This window comes from Echinops telfairi, unplaced genomic scaffold (assembly GCF_000313985.2).
Source record: "Echinops telfairi isolate 266 unplaced genomic scaffold, ASM31398v2 ScPeMD7_2;HRSCAF=8, whole genome shotgun sequence".
Lineage (NCBI taxonomy): Eukaryota > Metazoa > Chordata > Mammalia > Afrosoricida > Tenrecidae > Echinops > Echinops telfairi.
The window spans coordinates 28830076-28850302 of record NW_022103898.1 but is presented as its reverse complement, the minus strand read 5'-3'; the positions used below and the strand labels follow the sequence as shown (position 1 = coordinate 28850302).

Below are 20227 nucleotides of genomic sequence, written 5' to 3'. Positions count from 1 at the left end.
GGAATGCTGTACCTGGAGTGGATGTAAGTAGGTAGGAGAGAAACCAAAGGAGGCTGAGTACTAACCATGTCATTATTTTTCAGATAGTGAATAAGTTCACCCCAGGAAGACGTAACTTCTTTGAACTGAGCTGTAACTTTTCATAAGCATTCTTACTTATTGAAAAGTTTCAAAGAAGTAAGCATAGGGGAAAATAAGTATATTTTCAAAGGGTCCTTAAAAATAGATGCTTGTGTATAAGGTTTTTTTGAATAGTCATCCTAAATATTAATGCCAATTGCTGACTTAATTCAAATGTGGTTTACTTGTGAGGACTATGGGCTTTGGAGTCCCGGGTCTGGGTTTCCTAAGCTGTACCTTTTATGGGAGCAGATTGCCAAGACATTCTTTGGGGTTGCTTGGTAGGTTTGAACTGCCAATCTTCAGGTTTGTTCTTCCCCCATCCAAAAAAGTCAACACAAGGCGCAAAAACCCAATCTAAATCCATGGTCATCAATTCCGTTCTGACTCATAGTGACCTTATAGGACAGAATAGAACTGCCTTATAGAGTTTCCGATGCTTTAACCTTTACAGAAGCAGACTGACTGTTTTAACCTTTCTCCTGTGGTTTCCAACGGCCAGTCTTTCACTTAACAAGCACAAACACTTTAACAGCTTGCACCACCCAAAGACCTTGTCTTATATTTAAAATGGAGATAACAGTCCATTGAGCTAATTACCTTTGTGCAGATTTAAATGATACAGTGGTTACAAACTTATAGCACTTTGCCTTGCACATTGCTGTTGCTGGATTTTGATTCATGGTAAATCCCAGCGGTTTATACAGTAGCACTGCTTCATAGAATTTTCAAGGTTTAGGAGAAGACAACGGACTGACGGTTCTGGGGGCACACGGGAGAGGGGGAGACGGGGGAAAGAAAAGGGGTGCCAACAAACCCAGGGACAAGGGAACAACAAGTGATCTAAAATTGATGGCGAGGAGGGCATGGGATGCCTGGTAAGGCTTGATCAAGGGCAGTGTCGCCAAGAGGAATTACTGAAACCCGAATGAAGGCTGAACATTATAGTGGGACAAGAGGAAAGTAAAAGGAAATAGAGGGAAGGACTAGGAGGCAAAGGACATTTATAGAGGTCTAAATACAAGCATGTACATATGTAAATACATTTATATATAATGATAGGAAGTAGATCAATGTACATATATTTATTTGTTAAGTATTAAGGTAGCAGACAGACTTTGGGCCTCTATTCAGTACTCCTTCAACGCAAGAACAGTTTGTTCTAATAACCTGGCATTCTGTGATGCTCACCTTTCCTGACATGATTGCTGAAGACAAAATGGGTACATTAGTCAATGTGTTGAAGAAAGCTGATGGTGCCCAGCTATCAAAAGATATAGTATCTGGGGTCTTAAAGGTTTGAAGATAAACAAGTGGCCATCTAGCTGAGAAGGAACAAAGCCCACATAGAAAAAGCACACCAGCCTGTGTGATCATGAGATGTTGATGGGATCAGGCATCAAAGACACAAAACAAAAAATCATATTGATGTGAATGAGGGGGAGGGCAGAGTGGAAACCCAAAGCCCATCTGTAGACAGTTGGACATCCCTAACAGAAGGGTCACAAGGAAGGGACGAGCCAGTCAGAGTACAGTGTAGCACCGATGAAACACACAACTTTCCTCTAGTTCTTTAATGTTCCCTTGACCCCACTATCATGACCCCAATTCTACCTAACAAATCTGGCTAGATCACAGCATGTGCACTGGTGCAGATAGAGCTCGCAACTCAGGGAATCCAGGAGAGATAAAACCCCCAGGACTAATAATGAGAGTAGAGATACCAGGAAGGTAAGGCGAAGGTAGGGTGAGACAGAGGGAATTAATTACAATGATCTACATATAACTGCCTCCCAGGGAGACAGATAACAGAAAAGTGGGTGAAGGGAGGCATCAGTCAGTGTAAGACATGAAAAAAAAAAGAGTTCATGAAGGAGGGAGTGTGGGGGAGGGAGGGAAAAAGAGAACTGATACTAAGGGCTCAAGTAGAAAGAAAATATTTTGAAAATGATGTCAACATATGTACAAATGTGCGTATGTATAGATTGTGGTAAGAGCCCCCAGTAAAATGATAAAAAAACAACAACAGAATTTTCAAGGTTGTCATCTCTCAGAGGAAGGTTGCAGGACCATCTTCCAAGGTGCCTGTTGGTTTCAAATGGCCAGCCTTGCAGTTCGTAATCAAACATTTAACTGTGCCAACCAGGGATCTAAAAGCAACCAGGGATCGTAATCAAACATTTAACTGTGCCAACCAGGGATCTAAAAGCAACCAGGGATCGTAATCACACATTTAACTGTGCCAACCAGGGATCAAGCCTTACTCACTGAAAGTGAGTAACTAATATCTCCTTCAGTCTTAGTGTGATTGTATCAATGACTACCATTTTATAAATATCGGAAAATTACTAGGTTCAGCATTTGCCAAAGTGTGCCCACCTAATAAATGATTGATTGTCTTGAGGTCTAAGTCTTTGACACTTGGATAAAGCAGTACATCATTTACATATGTTTTTGCCCTCAATGACATCGTCTTTTTTTTTTTTTTAGCTACATAGTCTTGACTGGGGTTTATATATTTCATTCTGACACTTGCTCTAATACAATTTTTTTACCTGTTGTAAGTACACATTAAAGTCCTTTACCCTTTTTGCTCAGAGGAAATAGTGCACTGATACTAGTGGAGTAGTTGATATTTAGCCGGTTTAGATATAAAGAAAATTACATTGCTTAATCTTGTTTCTTGTGCTGAATAATTGTACTAAGAGCAGTTTTAGCATACACCATCTTAATGGTGAGTGTAGTATCATACTTTAGTAGGGAATGACTTTCAGTTTGCTTAGATTCTTTACTTTGAAAAGAGGTGGTGATTTTTAAAAAGCGGTGTCATTTTCTAGGAGCCCTGGTGGCACAGGGGTTGCGCATTTGGCTCCTAACCAGCAGCCCCACGGGAGAAGGACCAGTCTGCTCCTGCATAGATGTTAGTCGACACAGTCGTCAGGGGCCGTGCTCCCAGGCTTATAGGGTCGCGATGAGTTGGGAACCACATGACAGCACCTAACTGATAGCAACAGTAGCAGCAGCTTGGTACCTGTGGTTATTATCAGTACATCAACAGAAACTAGAAAGTGACATGTGTTTGATTAACTAGATGTCTTCCAACTCAGTGATAGTTATAACAGGTGACAGGTTGTTTGATATAGGGTAACTGTTTTAGGCTGGGTTGACTAGAGAAACAAATCCAGGGACACTCATATATGTGTAAGAAAAAGCTTTATATCAAGAAGTCATTATATATCAAGGAAACATCCCAGCGTAGTTCAACTTGGGTCCATACGTCCCTCATCAGAGTCATCCAGTCATAAGCAGTGATGCAGCATGCAGGGATAGCAGCACCCGGCTGGTGGGTGCAAAGTCCAGTGGTGGTGGATGCATCTCCAGGGATCTGGGAGGTTTCAAGAGTGGCTCACCAGCAGGAAGGTGAAGGCAGAGAGGGAGAGGTTCCTAGGACTCTCCTTATGAGACGGCCCTGCCCACAAGGGGGCACCATCAGGCTGTGACCCGATTGACAGGCTCTAGACCACCAGTACCTTTAATTTTCTTCAAGTTACATGACATTATGTAACTACCTCAGTAACATTTGTCTTCACATGCCCCTTTTGTTACATTATGCTTTCCTCAGGGAACCCCTTTTGTCATTTCTGTGTTGGTAATGTAATTTGGAGAATTTTGTATTTTGGTGATGGTGTTGGGGGGTTACTTTATTTTAAAGGTAGTTTATTACTGAAACAAAATCTTACTTTTACTACCATTTTTTTGGTTTCTGTTTTTCCCCCTCATTTAGAAACAAAAAAAACATCAAGAATCTCTCCCGTTTAGTTGTCCGCCCCCATACAGATGCTGTTTACCATGCCTGCTTTTCGGAGGATGGTCAGAGAATTGCATCCTGTGGAGCTGATAAAACCTTACAGGTAAAACATACCTCTTGAGAAAAATAAGATTACTTACTACTTTGTTGATTAGCACATGTTTCAGTCTAAAACTCAAGAAAATCATATCTATTAGAGATAGTAAAGAAATTCAGATCTCTTGAGCATTTTATGAAAGCTTCCTCTAGATATTTTCAAGATTATTGCATATTGTCATAAATCTATAGTTACCAGGTAATAAAAGAATACCTTTTATCCATCTATTCAGTTTTCTGTCCTTATGTGAGAGCAAAGGATATTGAGGCATACAGATTGTCAAAAGGTATGAGGACTTCATAGCATATTGAGCAGTGCTTTGATGAGGAAAACTAACAAACATATACTTGTAAGAAATAGGCAGAAATTACTGATTAGGAATTTGGCTACATTATTTCTTAAGACTCTTTAAGGGATTTTCTTTAAATTCCCAATGTTTTAAGAAAACATGAAAGAATATGTTTCTCTACATGTGTGCTCTGCCTTTGATCGTGAAGGAAACAGGATTGAATTAGTTAGAATTATAATATGTAGGATAGTTTAGACCTTGCAGGATTATGACTGCATATCTATTTCTACATGAGGGGGCTTTAAAATGTTTGTAGGAAATAGAATTGAAACATGATTGTGCTTTTCTATGAGCTTTTTCAAGCCCCTTTGTGTGCACCTTAATGTTTTATTAGTTTTGGATTCTGAGCCCCAGAAAGCAAGCATGTTCATTGAATTGTTTTCTATTTGATTTTTAAGCCTGCCAAAATATTAAGAACTGAAGCTATACTCCACCACTTTATTGATATTTACAAACATTTAACAATTGATAGTTACCTATGCTCAGGCTTATATATTTATAGCAGAAATTCTGAGTTTCGGAGTATCTTTTGCCAAGGTTCATTTATTTACAAAATAGCAGTGATTAAGTTGTTTTAAGGGAAGACTTGTATTGAATTGTAGCCAATGATTAAATGGTTTATAGCTTCTGTTGTTGCTGTGCAGGTCTTAAAAGCTGAAACTGGAGAGAAGCTTCTAGAAATCAAGGCTCATGAAGATGAAGTCCTTTGCTGTGGGTTCTCTACAGATGATAGGTTTATAGCAACCTGTTCAGTGGACAAAAAAGTGAAGGTAAGAAAATATGTTTTTTCTTGGGTTATAGTCCCACAATTCATTTCCCCTTATATAGGGACTAGGTTATGAAAAGTTAAAGATAACTTCATGCCGACAACTTCAAGAAAATCAGCTTTTCTCTTGTGTTAAGTAAACATAGTTGAAAAGATTTTTTTAAAAACCTTAGGTTTTTCACAAGGAAGCAATTTAGCAGGGAAGAACAATTAAAATTTATGAATTTGCTTTGCCATTTGTAAATGGGTCTATATGTTAAATATCAGTGTATATCTTTTAAGTACATTGTGATCAGAAGTGTGCTTACATAAAATTATTGTCTGAGATCATATTATATTGTAAAATACATGGATTGTGAGAGACAACCAGGCTTTATTCAGCGTCATGAACTGGACCACAGGGAGTGCAAAGCTGGGTTACTGAGCAGACCAGTAAACTCTTGCCCAAACAATAAAGAGGGGGAAATAACAAGGATTCAGATCTTGTTAATTTTGATCTCTTCTCTCAATTTGCCTTTTATCCAGAACACAGATGGCATTTAAGAAAAACTGATGGTGGAGGGATCTCTTTTATTCCTTTACCGAGAAGCAGCTTCTTTGTAGGCTTTTCAAGGGAGGAGTTGTGAAATATATTGAACCTAATTAATAGGTGTGGGCCTTGGCAGAACTGAGGACAAGGAGTGGTCTTGGGTATTTTCACCTATTGGGAGAGGGCTACGGAGTGTCCAGACTAAGTTGAGGCGTTTAAGAACCTACTTCTCAATAAACTGGATACTCTAGCGAGCGTTAGAACCCACGATTTGATTCACCTCGGAGTTGGCCATTCTGAGGAACTCCAGAGTCAGAGCTGGACTTTGCATCTGTGGATAACTGCTTGGGCCTTTCTTCGTCTAGACGATGACAAAGTGGCAAAATCTCCTGTAGTTAACAACTGCCGTCTCATTCATGCCAGGGCTGATTCTCTACCTGTCTCATTACTGAACATTTGTATTAGAGGGAAAATATAATGAAACATGGGATGTTTATGTCAGACCAGCTTCATTTAGCGTTGGGAGCTATGTGGAGTAACAGGAATTAATACCGGATTTCTGTTTCTAAGAACTCAAAATATTAAGTGAGAGGCAGAAAGACCTATTTAAGAACTTCAAGATAAGAAATTCTTTGGAAATCTGGGTATCCTAATAAGTGCTTTGTAAGATACAAAGAAAATGCTTTGGGAGGGGGCATTAATACCTTTAAAAAGTCGAATTCTAGTGAAGATTTATTAAATAACTACTCTTTGGTTTGTTGCTCTATGGAAGAGACCACTTTACTGTATGTTTACACAAATAGCATGTGTATTACGTTTTTTTACAAGTCACGCAACCACCTCATGAGTTGGTTTCTTAAGCATACTATTTATTAAGGTATGTTATATGTGAGGCGAGCCTTGGTATCTTAGTGGTTACATGTTGGGCTGTGATCTGCAAGGTCAGCAGTTTGAAACCACCAACTGCTCTATGGGAGAAACATGCTTGCCTTTCTATTTCTGTAAAAACTTGTAGTCTCAGAAACCCACAGGAGCAGTTCTATAGGATCACTGTGGGTCGGGATCGACTTGATGGCAGTGAACGTGATTTTTGGTTTGGTCATGTATGACAGATGTCAGTTTGCTTTATATGGTGACTGGAGTGATGATAATTTTTCTTGAGAACTGGACATTATACAAGGTCTTAAATGTAACCATTCACCTTAATTGTTAAAGACAATTAAGTCATACCCTTTATAATATTTCTTTGCTGCTGTTGTGCAGAAGAACATGAAATCTTGTCCTTGGAAGTTTTCATGAGATTCTAATTATGCTGTAGAAAAACACACGGGTAGACTTGCAAGTGAATTTTTCATTGTGCATCCACACAAAACACTGATGTATTTTTTTTTTTGGAGTGAACGCATACTCATTCGCTGCGTGTTTAGTCGTAAAAATTAGTGCCATGACTAATGTCTAGATCGTACCCTTAAAGTGATGGTGTTTGCTTTGTCCCCTCTCCTCCTTTTGAAAGTAAGAGGTAGTTGTGAACTCTGTTTTCTCTCTCCTCTCTAGATTTGGAATTCTGTGACTGGGGAACTAGTGCATACCTATGATGAGCACTCAGAGCAAGTCACTTGTTGCCATTTTACCAACAACAGTCATCACCTTCTCTTGGCCACTGGGTCAAGTGATTACTTCCTCAAAGTAAGTGTGAATGATGGCAATTATGTAGACAGATCTAATAGATATATCAGACCATCAGTTCAAAGTCCTAGGCTATTCTGGTTGTAAGTGATAGAAACTGCAAAAATCATTTAGCTTATGCAAAACAAAAAAGAAAAAATATACTTGCTCATATGACCGAAAAGTCTAGTGGGACCATGGCTTCAGGCTAAGTTGAATTCAGGTGCTTTTCAAGTATTTTCTGAGTATCTAACTTTCTCCAGCTTCCGGCCCTTTCTGTTGGCTTAGGCTTAATGTCTCTATGTGGCAAGACACATGGCTCCTTCAGCTCCAGGCTCACATAGGTTTTGTATCTCCTAATCATAGAGGGAAAGAAGTGGCCACTCTCCCTTATCCCATAGGTTTAATTTTAGGTAAGACTTATTGAATTGGTTCCTGAAGTTGCTAAATAACTTAACTTCAGTGGCCAGGAGGATGGAATCCTTAGATTGCCTAGTCTCACGTCTAGCCCTGTGGAAGTGAGGTCCACTGGAATCACAAGTGAGTTCAATTCAAAAGAGAAGTTCGGTTACCAAAAGACTGTGGGAAACGATGCAAGCAGGAAAATAATTTTTGAAAAGTAGATATTCGTTCACTATAGTTTAATAGTTTTGTAATTATACATTATGAAAAAAGTATAGCACTTTTCCCCTTATCTGTCATACCTAGAAAACAGAAATAAAGTGTTCCTGGGATCCCAGAAAGATCTGCTGGCTTCTTTTGTATTATCTTACCTCTTATGTTTCTTGTCAAGTTTACCTATATTGTAGATTATCTTTATATATTTTGAGTCATAGTTTTATAGTGTTAGAAGATTTTACCTCAGTTTGTTTAGATTTAAGATTGCATTTGGAAATCTTAAAATGAATACTTTTAAAGTTGGATAAAATTGCTTTTTTAAAAATTGGGAAATTTTCATTATGTATTAAATCTGTTCTCACTTACTTAAATTTCTGGTTAACTTACATTTTACATTATGGCAATAGTAAAAAAAAAAAATTCTGCTTAAATCATCATAAAGCCAGGTAAGGACCCATGTGTTTTGAGGGAGTGCCTCCCACCTGAGCCCCAAGTTTGATCCCTCCCATTCCACCCCTTCCTCCAGTTTTGGATGTAAATAAAAGGAGGGGGAAAAAAGAGGTGAGAAGCCACGCCCTCATCACCTGTCCATGTACACATTCTACTTTGTTGCCTAATCCATGCTAGGCCTTCAGGCTGTGTCTGCCCTGCTTGCAACTTTGCATGATGAATGTCAGAAGGTGACAGTGGAATGCAGGCAGGATGCATGGTGGTTACTTTACCGCGTACCCAAGATCCATTGTTTGTGTGTTTGATGGTGCTTTCGGGTGCCGGGACCAGCAAGTGGTGGTCATGGATAAGTAGGCATTTTCTTGGAAAGTAAAAACTCCACGTGGGTCAGGGTTGGATGGGTCCTCTCCTGGCAGCAAATTCTGACCCCGCTCAGCTCTACCTGTGGTCTGAAGTGGTGCCAGCTGACTCGCCCAGAAGGTTGTTACAGAGGAGCAAGCAGCCCCATTGCACTGACTCTGAAATGATGCACTCCTGTAGCCCGAAGAGCATTTGGTCGCTGAAGTTTTGCGTAACACTAATTTTGGCATAACAATGTGGTCTTTGGAACCTAATTATGTTGATAAGTGAGGAATTGGGTAGATTTATTTTGTGTTGAGTAAAATAATAATGTTTCCAAACAATCAGCTAAGTTAAGCAGTAATTGTTCACTTGGCTAGATAGTGCTCAGGCTATACAAGCCTCCGCCCTCTTAGAATCCCGTAGTAGATAAGGGATACCCCATTACTTGCTAGTCAAAAGTTCGTGGCACTTTTGTGTAACTGAATTGAACATGTTCTAACTTGGAAGCTATAATGAGAAAGAAGGAAAAACTCTACATGATTTTTAACTTTCTCCCAGTAAGTGTTAGTTTTTATTTAAAGTTTACCTTTTCATCTTTCTCTAACAGCTCTGGGATTTGAATCAAAAAGAATGTCGAAATACTCTGTTTGGCCATACAAATTCAGTCACTCACTGTAGATTTTCACCAGATGATAAGCTTTTGGCCAGTTGTTCAGCTGATGGAACACTAAAGGTATGTTTTTGGATGTCGTGAAGATGGATTGTAATTGTATGAGGAAGCTTATGATTTGGTTATTGAAATAGATTGCTTTCATATTTCTATAGTTTCTCCCTCAACTTCCAGGAACATATTTAGTATAATGGTAATTGCTTAATACGATTGCTTATGAATGATTTACAACTTTAAGTTTAAAATTAATTTAAATTCTTTAAGCATAAATTTCATGTGATAGCTTCTTAAAATACTTGGAAATCTATAGGAATCCAATTTATAAAGGTCCTGATTTTAATTATCATTTATTTTTTATGCCTTTTATATGGTTTTCTTGTTTTTGATCCTTATTGGGACAAACGTAAAGGCCAGGGGAAAAGCTTACTCAACTTCCTAAATTGTATAGCCCTTTGAGAAGTCTTACATCTTCAGTGAGATCTGAATTTCAAATATGATCTCAGTCTTGATTTCTTATTATTCATGTCTCTACTCTCCGTCTAGTGCCCTCTTTATCCATTCTCCTCTTTCCTTTTAGTCATAAATTGAACCTATCTTTGTTTGACTCTGTCTCCTAATCTGCCATTTTCTCTCCCATTCTACAATATTTGCTCTGGCTCAGGCTATCGTACTTCATGCCTGTTAGCAGCCATCTAGATGTACTTTCCACCTCTACTTACTGCAGTGTGTTAGGCCAGTTGACTAGAGAAACAAATTCAGAGACACTCTTGTGTAAGAGAGAACTTTATATCAAGAAATAATTTGCATCAATAAAACATCCCAGCCCAGTCCAGATCAAGTTCATAAGTTCAATATTAACCTATAAGTCCAATATTAGCTCATGAATTCCACTTCAGACTCACACAGTACATGCATTGATGCCAAATGCAGGAAGATTGCTGGCCAATGGGTGGAAAGTCTTGTGGATCCAGTGGCAGCGGACACATCTCCAGGGCTCTGGCTGCCATTAGTGTGGCTCCATGTGGCTTGTCAACAGGAATGTGAATCCTGAGAGGCCTCAGAGAGAGGTCTGCGTCTTCTGATGGCCGAATGAAGAGAGAGGAAGTTCCCAGAATCGTCGTGAGAAGGTCATGCCCACAAGGAGGAATCATCAGACTGTGACCTGATTGACAGACTGGACTCCACCCCTTCATTCTTTTCTCAAAGTTGACATGAAATTGTGTAACTACCACACGCAATGTGGAACTGCTAGCATAATCCATTATCACCCTTTTTATCTTGTTGCTTTTGGCTGGAACACAAATAGTACCTTTAATAATTGTGGTGAGCCCAGACTCATGAGGCTGATTTCTAAGATGTTTAGCCTTTCATCATTCTGCTGTGCTTTTTCCTATTCAATTTATTTCTTCTAGGCCCATGTTAATGGCTAATTACCTTGCCCAAATGATGAGAGTGCCCAGTTAGTATACGTTGATTATTATAGTCACTGTCCATGAATATGTTTCTATTAGTTTTTTTTGGGTGGTGGGGGTGGGGGTGGTTTCTGATTCACTTGTTTACTTTTTTTTTAAATCATTTTATTGGGGGCTCATACAACTCTTATCACAATCCATACATACATCCATTGTATCAAGCACTTTTGTACATTTGTTGCCATCATCATTCTCAAAACATTTGCTTTTTGCTTGAGCTCTTTGTATCAGCTCCTCATTTTTGCCCCTCTCTCCCAGCTCCCCTCTCTCATGAACCCTTGAAAATTTATAAATTATTATTTTGTCATATCTTACACTGTGCAACGTCTCCCTTCACCCACTTTTCTGTCCATCCCCCAGGGATAAGGTTATATGTATATCCTTGTAATTCGTTCCCCCTTTCTACCCCACCCTCTCTCCACCCTCCCAGTATCGCCACTCTCACCACTGGTCCTGAAGGGATTATCTGCTCTGGATTCCCTGTGTTTCCAGTTCCTATCTGTACCAGTGTACATCCTCTGGTCTAGCCAGATTTATAAGGTAGAATTGGGATCATGATAGTGGGGGGCGGGGTGGAAGAAGCATTTAAGAACTAGAGGAAAGTTGTATGTTTCATCGTTGCTACCCTGCAACCTGACTGGCTCATCTCTTCCCCACGTGTGTCTGTTTATTATAATGTATCTTGTTACCTCTCTTTATTGTGCTTAGCACTGTGGCTCTTTTTTTTTTTTTTTTGGAAACTTAGATACTTTGAGTTGGCTTACTTGAATTATTTGTGTGATTTTTGCCTGCTGTTTTTTCTTTCTGGAATACCTGTTTATGGTTTAAAAATTTTGTTTTTTCTCTTCATCTCTCTCTCTGCTCACTTGCTTTGCTTTCTGAAAGATTTCAGTAGCCTTATTTTCCAATCTTGCTATTAAAATTTTAATTTCTGCTTTTATCTTTGTAAGGGCCCAATTTAAATAGCCATTCGTCTCTTTTAAGACATTATTTTAAGTTTTCACATACCTGTGTAGTTGTTTGTTCGTTGGTTTTTGTTTCTGCCCGCATGTTAGAGCTATTTCTTAGCTGGCTGATTCTTGGGTGAGATTTTCATCTTTAAGATTACAGCGCTAAAAGCTGATTGGGACTTGTGTATTATGAGTTTCCTTATAAGGTTGTCTGACTGATATTTTAAGGGTTAACTCCAGGTGTCAGACTCTTGGTGGTTTGTCTTGATGTGGCTCTTGTGGTGTTCAGGGAAGAATCTTGAGTCACCTACCCACAGGGTCTATATGGGAGTTCTGGGGTGATGTGTAGGGATCTCACACTTAGAACATTTCCCTGAACTCCCTATTTTTGCAGTGATGACCCTATCCCAACCGTCAACCGTGTTGGGTGTAAAATGACCCTCTATTCCTGTCCCTCTTAAGTTGGTGTAAGGCAGACTAATCTTTAGTGGGTGGAGGGAGGTGGCTACCTCCTGCACATTGTGTCCCCTCAGGCCTGCAGCTTGAGTGCAGCATTCCCACTCTGGGGTATCAGTTCCCCTCTTTGGACAGGTCCTGTGTGTTAGAGCCACTTATGTGCATGTCTTGCTCCCATTACTAATTCCTTATACATCCCTCCAGGGCGGTATGCATATCTGATTCATTTGTCGAACCTCACTAGCATAGTATTTAATAAATGTGTCCAAGATGATAAACCCTTGGTGTTTTTCCTTCAATCAAACTTCTCAAATCAAGCTCAAAGAAAAAACTTAACAGTTGGTCAGGGGCAGGGTTTTGATTTTTGTGTCCACGTGTGAGTATCACTGTGATTGTAGAACAGCGGGCGCACTAGCAGCAGGGGACAGGCATTACTGCACTCTTGGTGAGAACTGCTTGCGTTTGTGGCAGCTTTCTCACGGTGTTGTCAAGCCTGAGTTCTTGGCTGGTCTCCACTGATATGGTGATAAGTTGTAAACAGAGGTCCTGCAAAAGGGTGTCTGATAACAGCATTTCAAGGTCAAAGTCTTCTAAAGCATCTACTTTCCCAGATGGTAAAGAACTGTAAAATAATTTCCCACCCCTAAATGTTCTTTTCTAAACATTTTGTGTGATATCATGTTTATAAGAGGTGTTTTTCAGGCTTTGATATTTTGAAACTAGTTCAAAGTGCAAATTCTATTTAAAATTTTCCATTTAAGGCAGAATTGGGCACAGGACACACATGAGCCCTGGATACCGTACAGTTGGATCAAAATGAACCAGTAGTAGCCATTTACTTGGTCCTTTGCTGTGTGAGATTTCGTCCCTCCTAGATTTGAAAGAGAAAAACCATTGACATGAAGGATTGACACAGTGGCTACATCAGTATCTTCACAAATTAGGACAATTGTGAGGCTGGCACAGGAGTGGTCAGTGTTTTGTTCTGTAGCACATGGGGTCGCCATGAGTCGGGCTAGACTCAGTGGCACCTAAGAACAACCTGACAGGTGAGGACCCGACTCAGGCTTTACTCAGTCTGGAAAAGGATGGATGCAGCTGAGGCAGATAGAGTGAAATTGGGGAGTGGTGGTGGTGGTGTGTGTGTGTCTGTGTGTGTGTGTGCTTTTGTATTTTCTCTCTCTATATTGTTTTTAGGGGAGTCAGCATGTGGTTTCTCATCCATGCTGGCTGATTTGAGTGAAGCTCTTGGCATATGTGGTTATGGTGTTTTTCCTTTCTTAGCATCAGGGGAAGCTTAGCTTTTTATGCCTGTTGTCTGTCTAACTGCATCTACTGTATCCACAGGGGAAAGGTTTAGGTGTAGGATATATAATATATATTTTTTAGATTAAAAAATGTACCTGGCAAAATGAATCCACTTTGACCTTGGATCAGTACGTGGGCAGCCACATTAAAGCCTGAGAAGCAGCTTTTTAATTGGTCCTTATCCTTGACCATCCCTTGGCCTGTGCTGCCATAATTACCAAGCTTTGAAGTTGAGAATATGCCTCAGGGCCCAGAGGAGCAAAGGTAGATCTTTCCAAAGGCCTAGGTCTTTTGTGCTGTGTAAGTGGCTCTACTAGTGAGTGAGGTCTGGAGTGATTTGTGTCCTATAGAACTCATTTGACTTTAGAGCTCTTCTAGCCTCAACAAGCCTCTCTCCGGTCTCTTGCCTCCTTCAACAAGATCTCTGCTTTCTGTTTCCAGGGATGTCTGTATCTCTGGATGGTCTGTTAGGGAACAATTCTGCGTGGACTGTGCCCTGTGTAGTGTCCATGCAAACTTCATGACTGACACAGCAGAGGGCAGCAGTGGCAAGTTGTGAGGGGCTCCATCATCTCATTTCCTTTATCCCCGTAGCTTGTCCTTACTGTTGCCCGCAAGCTCTACCCTCCTCTACACCTACCCTCCTCTACACCCTGCTAGGCTCTTTCACATTTTATTTGATTTTGTATTCTGTATTTTGAACACTGCGTCTGCATTTTTTTTCTTTTCTGGAATGTGATGAATGAAGCTGGAGTTCTTAATTAGTCATAACAATTCATACGTAGGTGAAAAGAACTCATTAGGTGATGTGAATAATTTTATGTGACCTTTAACTTCGGTTGAATTCTAGAATTCTGTGCTTTGAGATGAAAAAGACTTTGTGATTGTTGGTTTCCATTTGCAGCTCTGGGATGTGAGATCAGCCAATGAAAAGAAAAGCATTAATGTGAAGCTCTTCCTGCTGAATTCCGAGGAGCCTCAAGAGGATGTGGAAGTGATAGTGAAATGTTGTTCTTGGTCCGCTGACGGTGCCAGGATAATGGTGGCTGCAAAATACAAACTCTTTGTAAGTGCTGGTTTTTAAAAAGACAAATGTAGCATCAATGAATGAAAATGAAAACCTCTGCTGATTGGAGCAATTTATACTGATTATTGATATGTAGAGTCTGGAGTTTGGGCAGGCTCCCAAACACCTCAAAATGTTTTGGAAATGGGCCCCAGGGGATATTGAGTTTGGTGAAAAGGTTTTTCTTGCTCACTCGACTTGTTTAAATGAACTAACATCTTTAAGGCCCCGGGAAGTTCCATATGACAGAAGTACTTTGCAGTGTTTGAATCCAGTGTTTTTCAAATATGTTCCAGTGTGTAATACTTTTTTCACCACTCCTGTTTGTTTGTTTTCATAAAATTTGGAACACATGGGCTTACATGATTTTTTTTTTAATGCTGACATGGCATATATTTTATTCTGCATGTATTTTACACAATAATAGAAAGGGTACTTCTCATTATTATTAGTATTAGAGTTTAGTAGCTAAATTAAAAAAAAATCATTTTATTAGGGGCTCATACAACTCTTATCACAATCCATACACACATCAATTGTGTACAGCGCATTTGTACATTCATTGCCCGGGCTTACATGATTTTCAAAGTGCTTTCTGTACTTAAATGTTTGTGAATTGGTAACTCTGATAGAGTGAATGACTAAGCAAGATTGTGAGATTTTCATGGATCAATTTGGCAAAAAAGGAAATGACCAGGAAATGCCTTGTTGTTGTTTTCTATGTAATAATATTGTTGGACGGCAAGGGATCAAAGGAGACCTTTCACTGTTATCCCAAACCAGAGACCAGTTGATTTGAGAAATTCTGAGCTTATTCCTGCAAACACTTGCAGAAGGAAAGCAGCCAGGTTTCTTCTCTGAGTTTTTTCAGTGTTCAGTCCTGACGTCGCGAGTTAATATACAAGGAACAGTTTTGTTTCTTAAAAACAGTGATTTCAGGAAGGATTAGCAGGGTTTTACTCTGTCATAGCATATAATTGATCGTCTTTAGATGGCAGAGTTTGCAGTGATCATTAGGAACTTAGCTAGACTGCTAAAAGGACAAACCAATCTGTCCCTGGAGAAGGACATCATGTTTGGTAAAATAGCGGGGCAGTGAAAAGGAGGAAGGCTTTCAAGGTATTTGATTGACACTGGACAGCTGTGAGGATGGTGCAGGACCGCGCGGTGTTAATTCTGTTGTGCAGAGGGTCCCTTGGGTTGGAACTGACTTGGTGGCACCTACAACCACAAGAGCATTTCTCCAAGAGCCGGTGAACCCCGTCCCATGGAGCTTGACGCACACTCACTTATCTAAACGGGGGGATGCTTGGTGCCTGGCTACTTACCTTATGGACCTTGTTAGCCTCCTCGAGTTGGAAAATCCCTGCTGGATAAGCTTTAAAGTGATTTTAAAGGGAGGCAGCTGCTACATTTTTTTGTGGGGGGGCGGGCCGCGGCTAAGGGCTGTTTCATTTTGGATTTTTAACAGACCAAATCATATTTCTAGTATTGATTATCAGTAGACTTACTCCTCCACTTCCCTGTATCAATAGTGGCTCCATTTGTGTGGAGTTCAGAGTGCAGTCATGTATATTTTCTTTTGATATCAGTATCTCAGGGACACAGTAGTGTGCAAGAGCCCAATATCGGATATTAATGAGGAAACTGAGCTCCAGGGCAGTCAAATAACTTCTCCAAATGGCTCAGTGATATTCTGTGTTAATAGCAATTTTAAAAGACTTGAATAAGGGACGTTACTATTTTAAAGAACATGAAAACTTACTGATACCCTATATGCTTGCTGTTCATCAACTTCTAGTAGCTCCGACCCTTGAGTCTTGGTGCTTATAGGTTTATACCTCTTTAGCAGGAAACTACAAGAAAAGAATGTCTTTTCGTCTTAATGTTGTTAAAGCCTGTAAGAAGAAAAAAGGACCACTGCATTTGCTTATCCGAAGATTTTTAATGAACTGTTCTACTGAGAGAGAAAAATAATTTTGCATTCCCTGAAATGTCTTCCAATTTTAAGAGTCTGTAGAGCAGCTCCTTATTTTCCCATGCTTAAACACCTTCCCTGAGATCGCTCATGCTGATGCGAACTCATTACACTTGGATCTCTCCATCCTCCTCCTCTTCTTTCCTACCCTTTGGTGCTGTTAGCCGAGCCTCCTTGTTAGTTAGGTCTTTTCTTATTGCTCCCTAAAGAATTGGGACACCTCCCCATTCAGCATTTGCCAAGTTTTCTCTCTCACTCTTAGTCTAATTTTTAAGAATGACCTGTCCTGGGAAGCATTTCCACTCTGATTTCCTGTCCATTGTAGTTCCCCCAACAATACCCCCTGTGCTGCTTACCATCTGTGCAGGCTACTGGCCCTGTGTTCATGGAACAGCTTTACAGATCACCCTGGAAGCTTAGTTTTCCTTCCTGAGAAATACATTCCTGAGGAATACACCTTTGACTTTAAGTCAATATACTGTAGAATGGTAAAAATATTCTTAGACATTTGGGGAAAATTGCAGAAGAGTGTATTCAGCATTTTTTAATTGCTTGGAAATTGAAATAAGAGGCTTGCATTCAAAAATATCTTTTTAAAAAAATTCAAAGATGGGAAAAATTATTGTAATAGAGTACTTTGGTAACTCTGAAGAGAAATAGAAATGATTGAGCTAATTTCATTTTAGCAAGCCTATGCTGTGTATTATTTTTATCATCTTAATTTATGAGTATACATTTTCTTTTTTGAATAAATAAGCATGAGGGAGAATTTGCTCTGTATATTAATTTGGCTAGTATATTAATTTATTCACAGAAGTTTTATTTCTCTCTTGACCATCTTGAGGGAGTCATTTATGGTGAATTTTGTTTTATAAAAAATGTGGTTCAACCATCACAAGGTTGGCTATATAGCCCACCCCCAGGGGGACAAATAACAGAAATGTGGGTGAAGGGAAACAATGGACTGTGTAAGGCACAATAATATATAATTGATGGAGGATTCACTAGAGTGGGAAGGTGGGGAAGGGAGGGGGTAAAAAGAGGAGCTGATACTAAGGGCTCAAGTTGAAAGAAAATGTTTTGGAAGTGCTGATGGCAACATATGTACAAGTGTGCTTAATACAACTGAATGATGGATTGTCATAAGATTTGTAAGTGCCCCCCAGTAAAATGATTTAAAAAAATGTGGTTCAAGATTAGTTTTGCTTTACAAGTATATGGACATAGATCATGTCTTATTTATGACTACCAGTTATTATACTGGTTACCAGTACTTGTTCAAATCTTATATTTTCATTTGAAGTGGAAAGAGATTATTTTAAAAATAAACTTAGAATTCCTTTGGGTATTGTTTATGCTTTAGAATATCTCCATATTTTATGTTGGCAGCTTTTTGACATTGATACCAATGGCCTGTTGGCAGAAATCCACACAGGATATCATAGTACCATCCAGTATTGTGACTTCTCTTCTCACAATCAGTTGGCAGTGCTTGCTTTATCCCAGTACTGTGTGGAGGTGAGTAATAAAATTTACTCTGTGATAGCTGTGTTTTCCAAGGAAAAGGATGATAAAGAATGGACCGCTTATGTTATTAACTGCTGAGGATGCTCCTTTGAGAAATGATTGAATATTTTCTTCACAGCGTAAAGAATTTTATTAAACTCTGTATCCAACTTCATTACTTGAAAAGTGATTGGAGGACTTGGCAGTAGGACAGGGAATGACTATAGGACAGAGTAGAACTCCCTGTGGTTTCCTACAGCAGAGTGCCCCATCTTTCTCCTGTGGAGTGGCTGGTGGGTTCAAACTACTGACCTCGTGGTTAGCAGCACACTATGCCACAAAAAGCCAAAGCCACACTCACTGCCACCGAGTTGATTCCGACTCACAGTAACCTTATAGGACAGGGCAGAACTGCCCCTATGCGTTTGCGAGACTGTGAATCTTTATGGGAGTAGAAAACGGAGCAGCTGGTGATAGATTTGAACTGCTGACCTTGAGGTTAGCAGTCCAACTCATAACCCAGTGCACCATCAGGGGTCCTTTATATTGAGTTATATAGCCAACTTTATGAGTTTCACAGTGATTGGAAAACTTGATAGTGTAACAGGGAATGAGAGTACCATTCACCAAACATTTACAGAATGCCTTGCATGTGCTGAGGTCTAGGAACAACAGAATGACTGCTGGTTTCCTAGGCAGAAACATGACATCGGTGAAATAGTGAAGGCATAGAGTCTTCTGGCAAAGAAATGATGAGAGATTAATTCAGTTCAGATTTCTTAGATCATTGAGAAGGATAAAGTGGAAATGATATTTAGATAGGGTTTTCATTGGCAAACACTTTTGATCAAAATGGCGTAGAAATTACTTGTTTGTACTTACCAGATTGTACATTCACAGACTGTGTCTAACTTGTCTTGGAAGAATTTTACCCAGTGAATCCCTGCTAATTTGTTTAAAAAACAATGAATTTCCTGTTTTTTCTTCTTTAACGATGGATAGTTTTCCCAAGATTTTTTACGCCTCCTTCCCTGAGTGAGCCTTACCGTCAGATAATTTGAAGCCCCTTGAGATGTGATAGCACTCAGAAGATGGGTCTTTATCTGGAAAATGGGAGATTTACTTGCTTCACAAGTCCCATACCCCCCGAGGGAACCTTGACCACTGCAAGTCTTTCTTCAGTGTTCTATGCTTACTTGAGGCATTTTTCGTGGTATTTCCAACCTTCTCCCTTACTACAAAGGTGAGGTGGGGGAGTTGCTGAGCTGCAGCTCTTCAGCATAGAGGGACAGATAAAACGAGAATGAGGCATGAGCTCTGTTGCCCCTCTGATTCTAAGTACAACAGATGCTGTAATACTGAAGGACTTCCCTTGGAAGCTGAGCTAGTAAGGGTAAAAAGGCTCCACTGCCGTTGAAAACAGTTGGCACAATGCCTTGGAAGATTCAGATCTGCTTGGAGATCTTGAAACGTTACCTGTAAATCCTCCAGGTAGATGCTGTGGGGGTTGTCCTCTCCAAGGAGGAATAATTCCCTCTTTACACTGATGTCAACCTTTTCTTTCAGTTCTGCAATTATCAGCCTCTTCAGAATGAAATGTCACCAAATCCAGTTGCTGTTGAGTCAATTCCAACTCATGGCAGCCTCAGACTATCAAGTGGAATTGTGCTCTGTGCAGTTTTCAGTGACTGATGTTTCTGAAGTACATGACCTCTCTCCCAAGTGCCTCAGAGTAGATTTGAATTACCAACCTTTCTTTTCTTTTTTTATTCTCTATTTTCTTTATTAAATACTTTTATTGGGGGCTTTTACATCTCTTATCACAATCCATACATTCATCCAGTGTGTCAAGCACATTTGCACATATGCCGCCATCATTTTCAAAGCATTCTCTTCTCACTTGAGCCCCTGATATCAGCTCCCTATTTCTTCCCCCTCCTTCCCCTGCCCTCCCTCACGAACCCTTGATGAGTTATAGATTATTATTTTCATATCTTATATCGTCCTCTGTCACTCCTCACCCACTTTTCTGTTCATCCCCCTGAGAGGAGGCTCTAAGTTGATCCTTGTGATTGAT

At 39.8% G+C, this 20227-nt stretch overlaps 1 protein-coding gene across 1 annotated transcript in view; it reads left to right on the top strand.

Moving 5' to 3' along the window:
* The window catches only part of APAF1 (apoptotic peptidase activating factor 1), an 89383-nt gene that overhangs the window by 29840 nt on the left and 39316 nt on the right, over positions 1–20227 (top strand). The window contains exons 10-16 of the mRNA XM_004700750.2: positions 1–23; positions 3905–4031; positions 5019–5144; positions 7224–7355; positions 9352–9477; positions 14505–14666; positions 18034–18162. Of these exons, the coding sequence (XP_004700807.1) occupies positions 1–23; positions 3905–4031; positions 5019–5144; positions 7224–7355; positions 9352–9477; positions 14505–14666; positions 18034–18162 (825 nt within the window). The remainder of the gene's footprint in view (positions 24–3904; positions 4032–5018; positions 5145–7223; positions 7356–9351; positions 9478–14504; positions 14667–18033; positions 18163–20227) is intronic.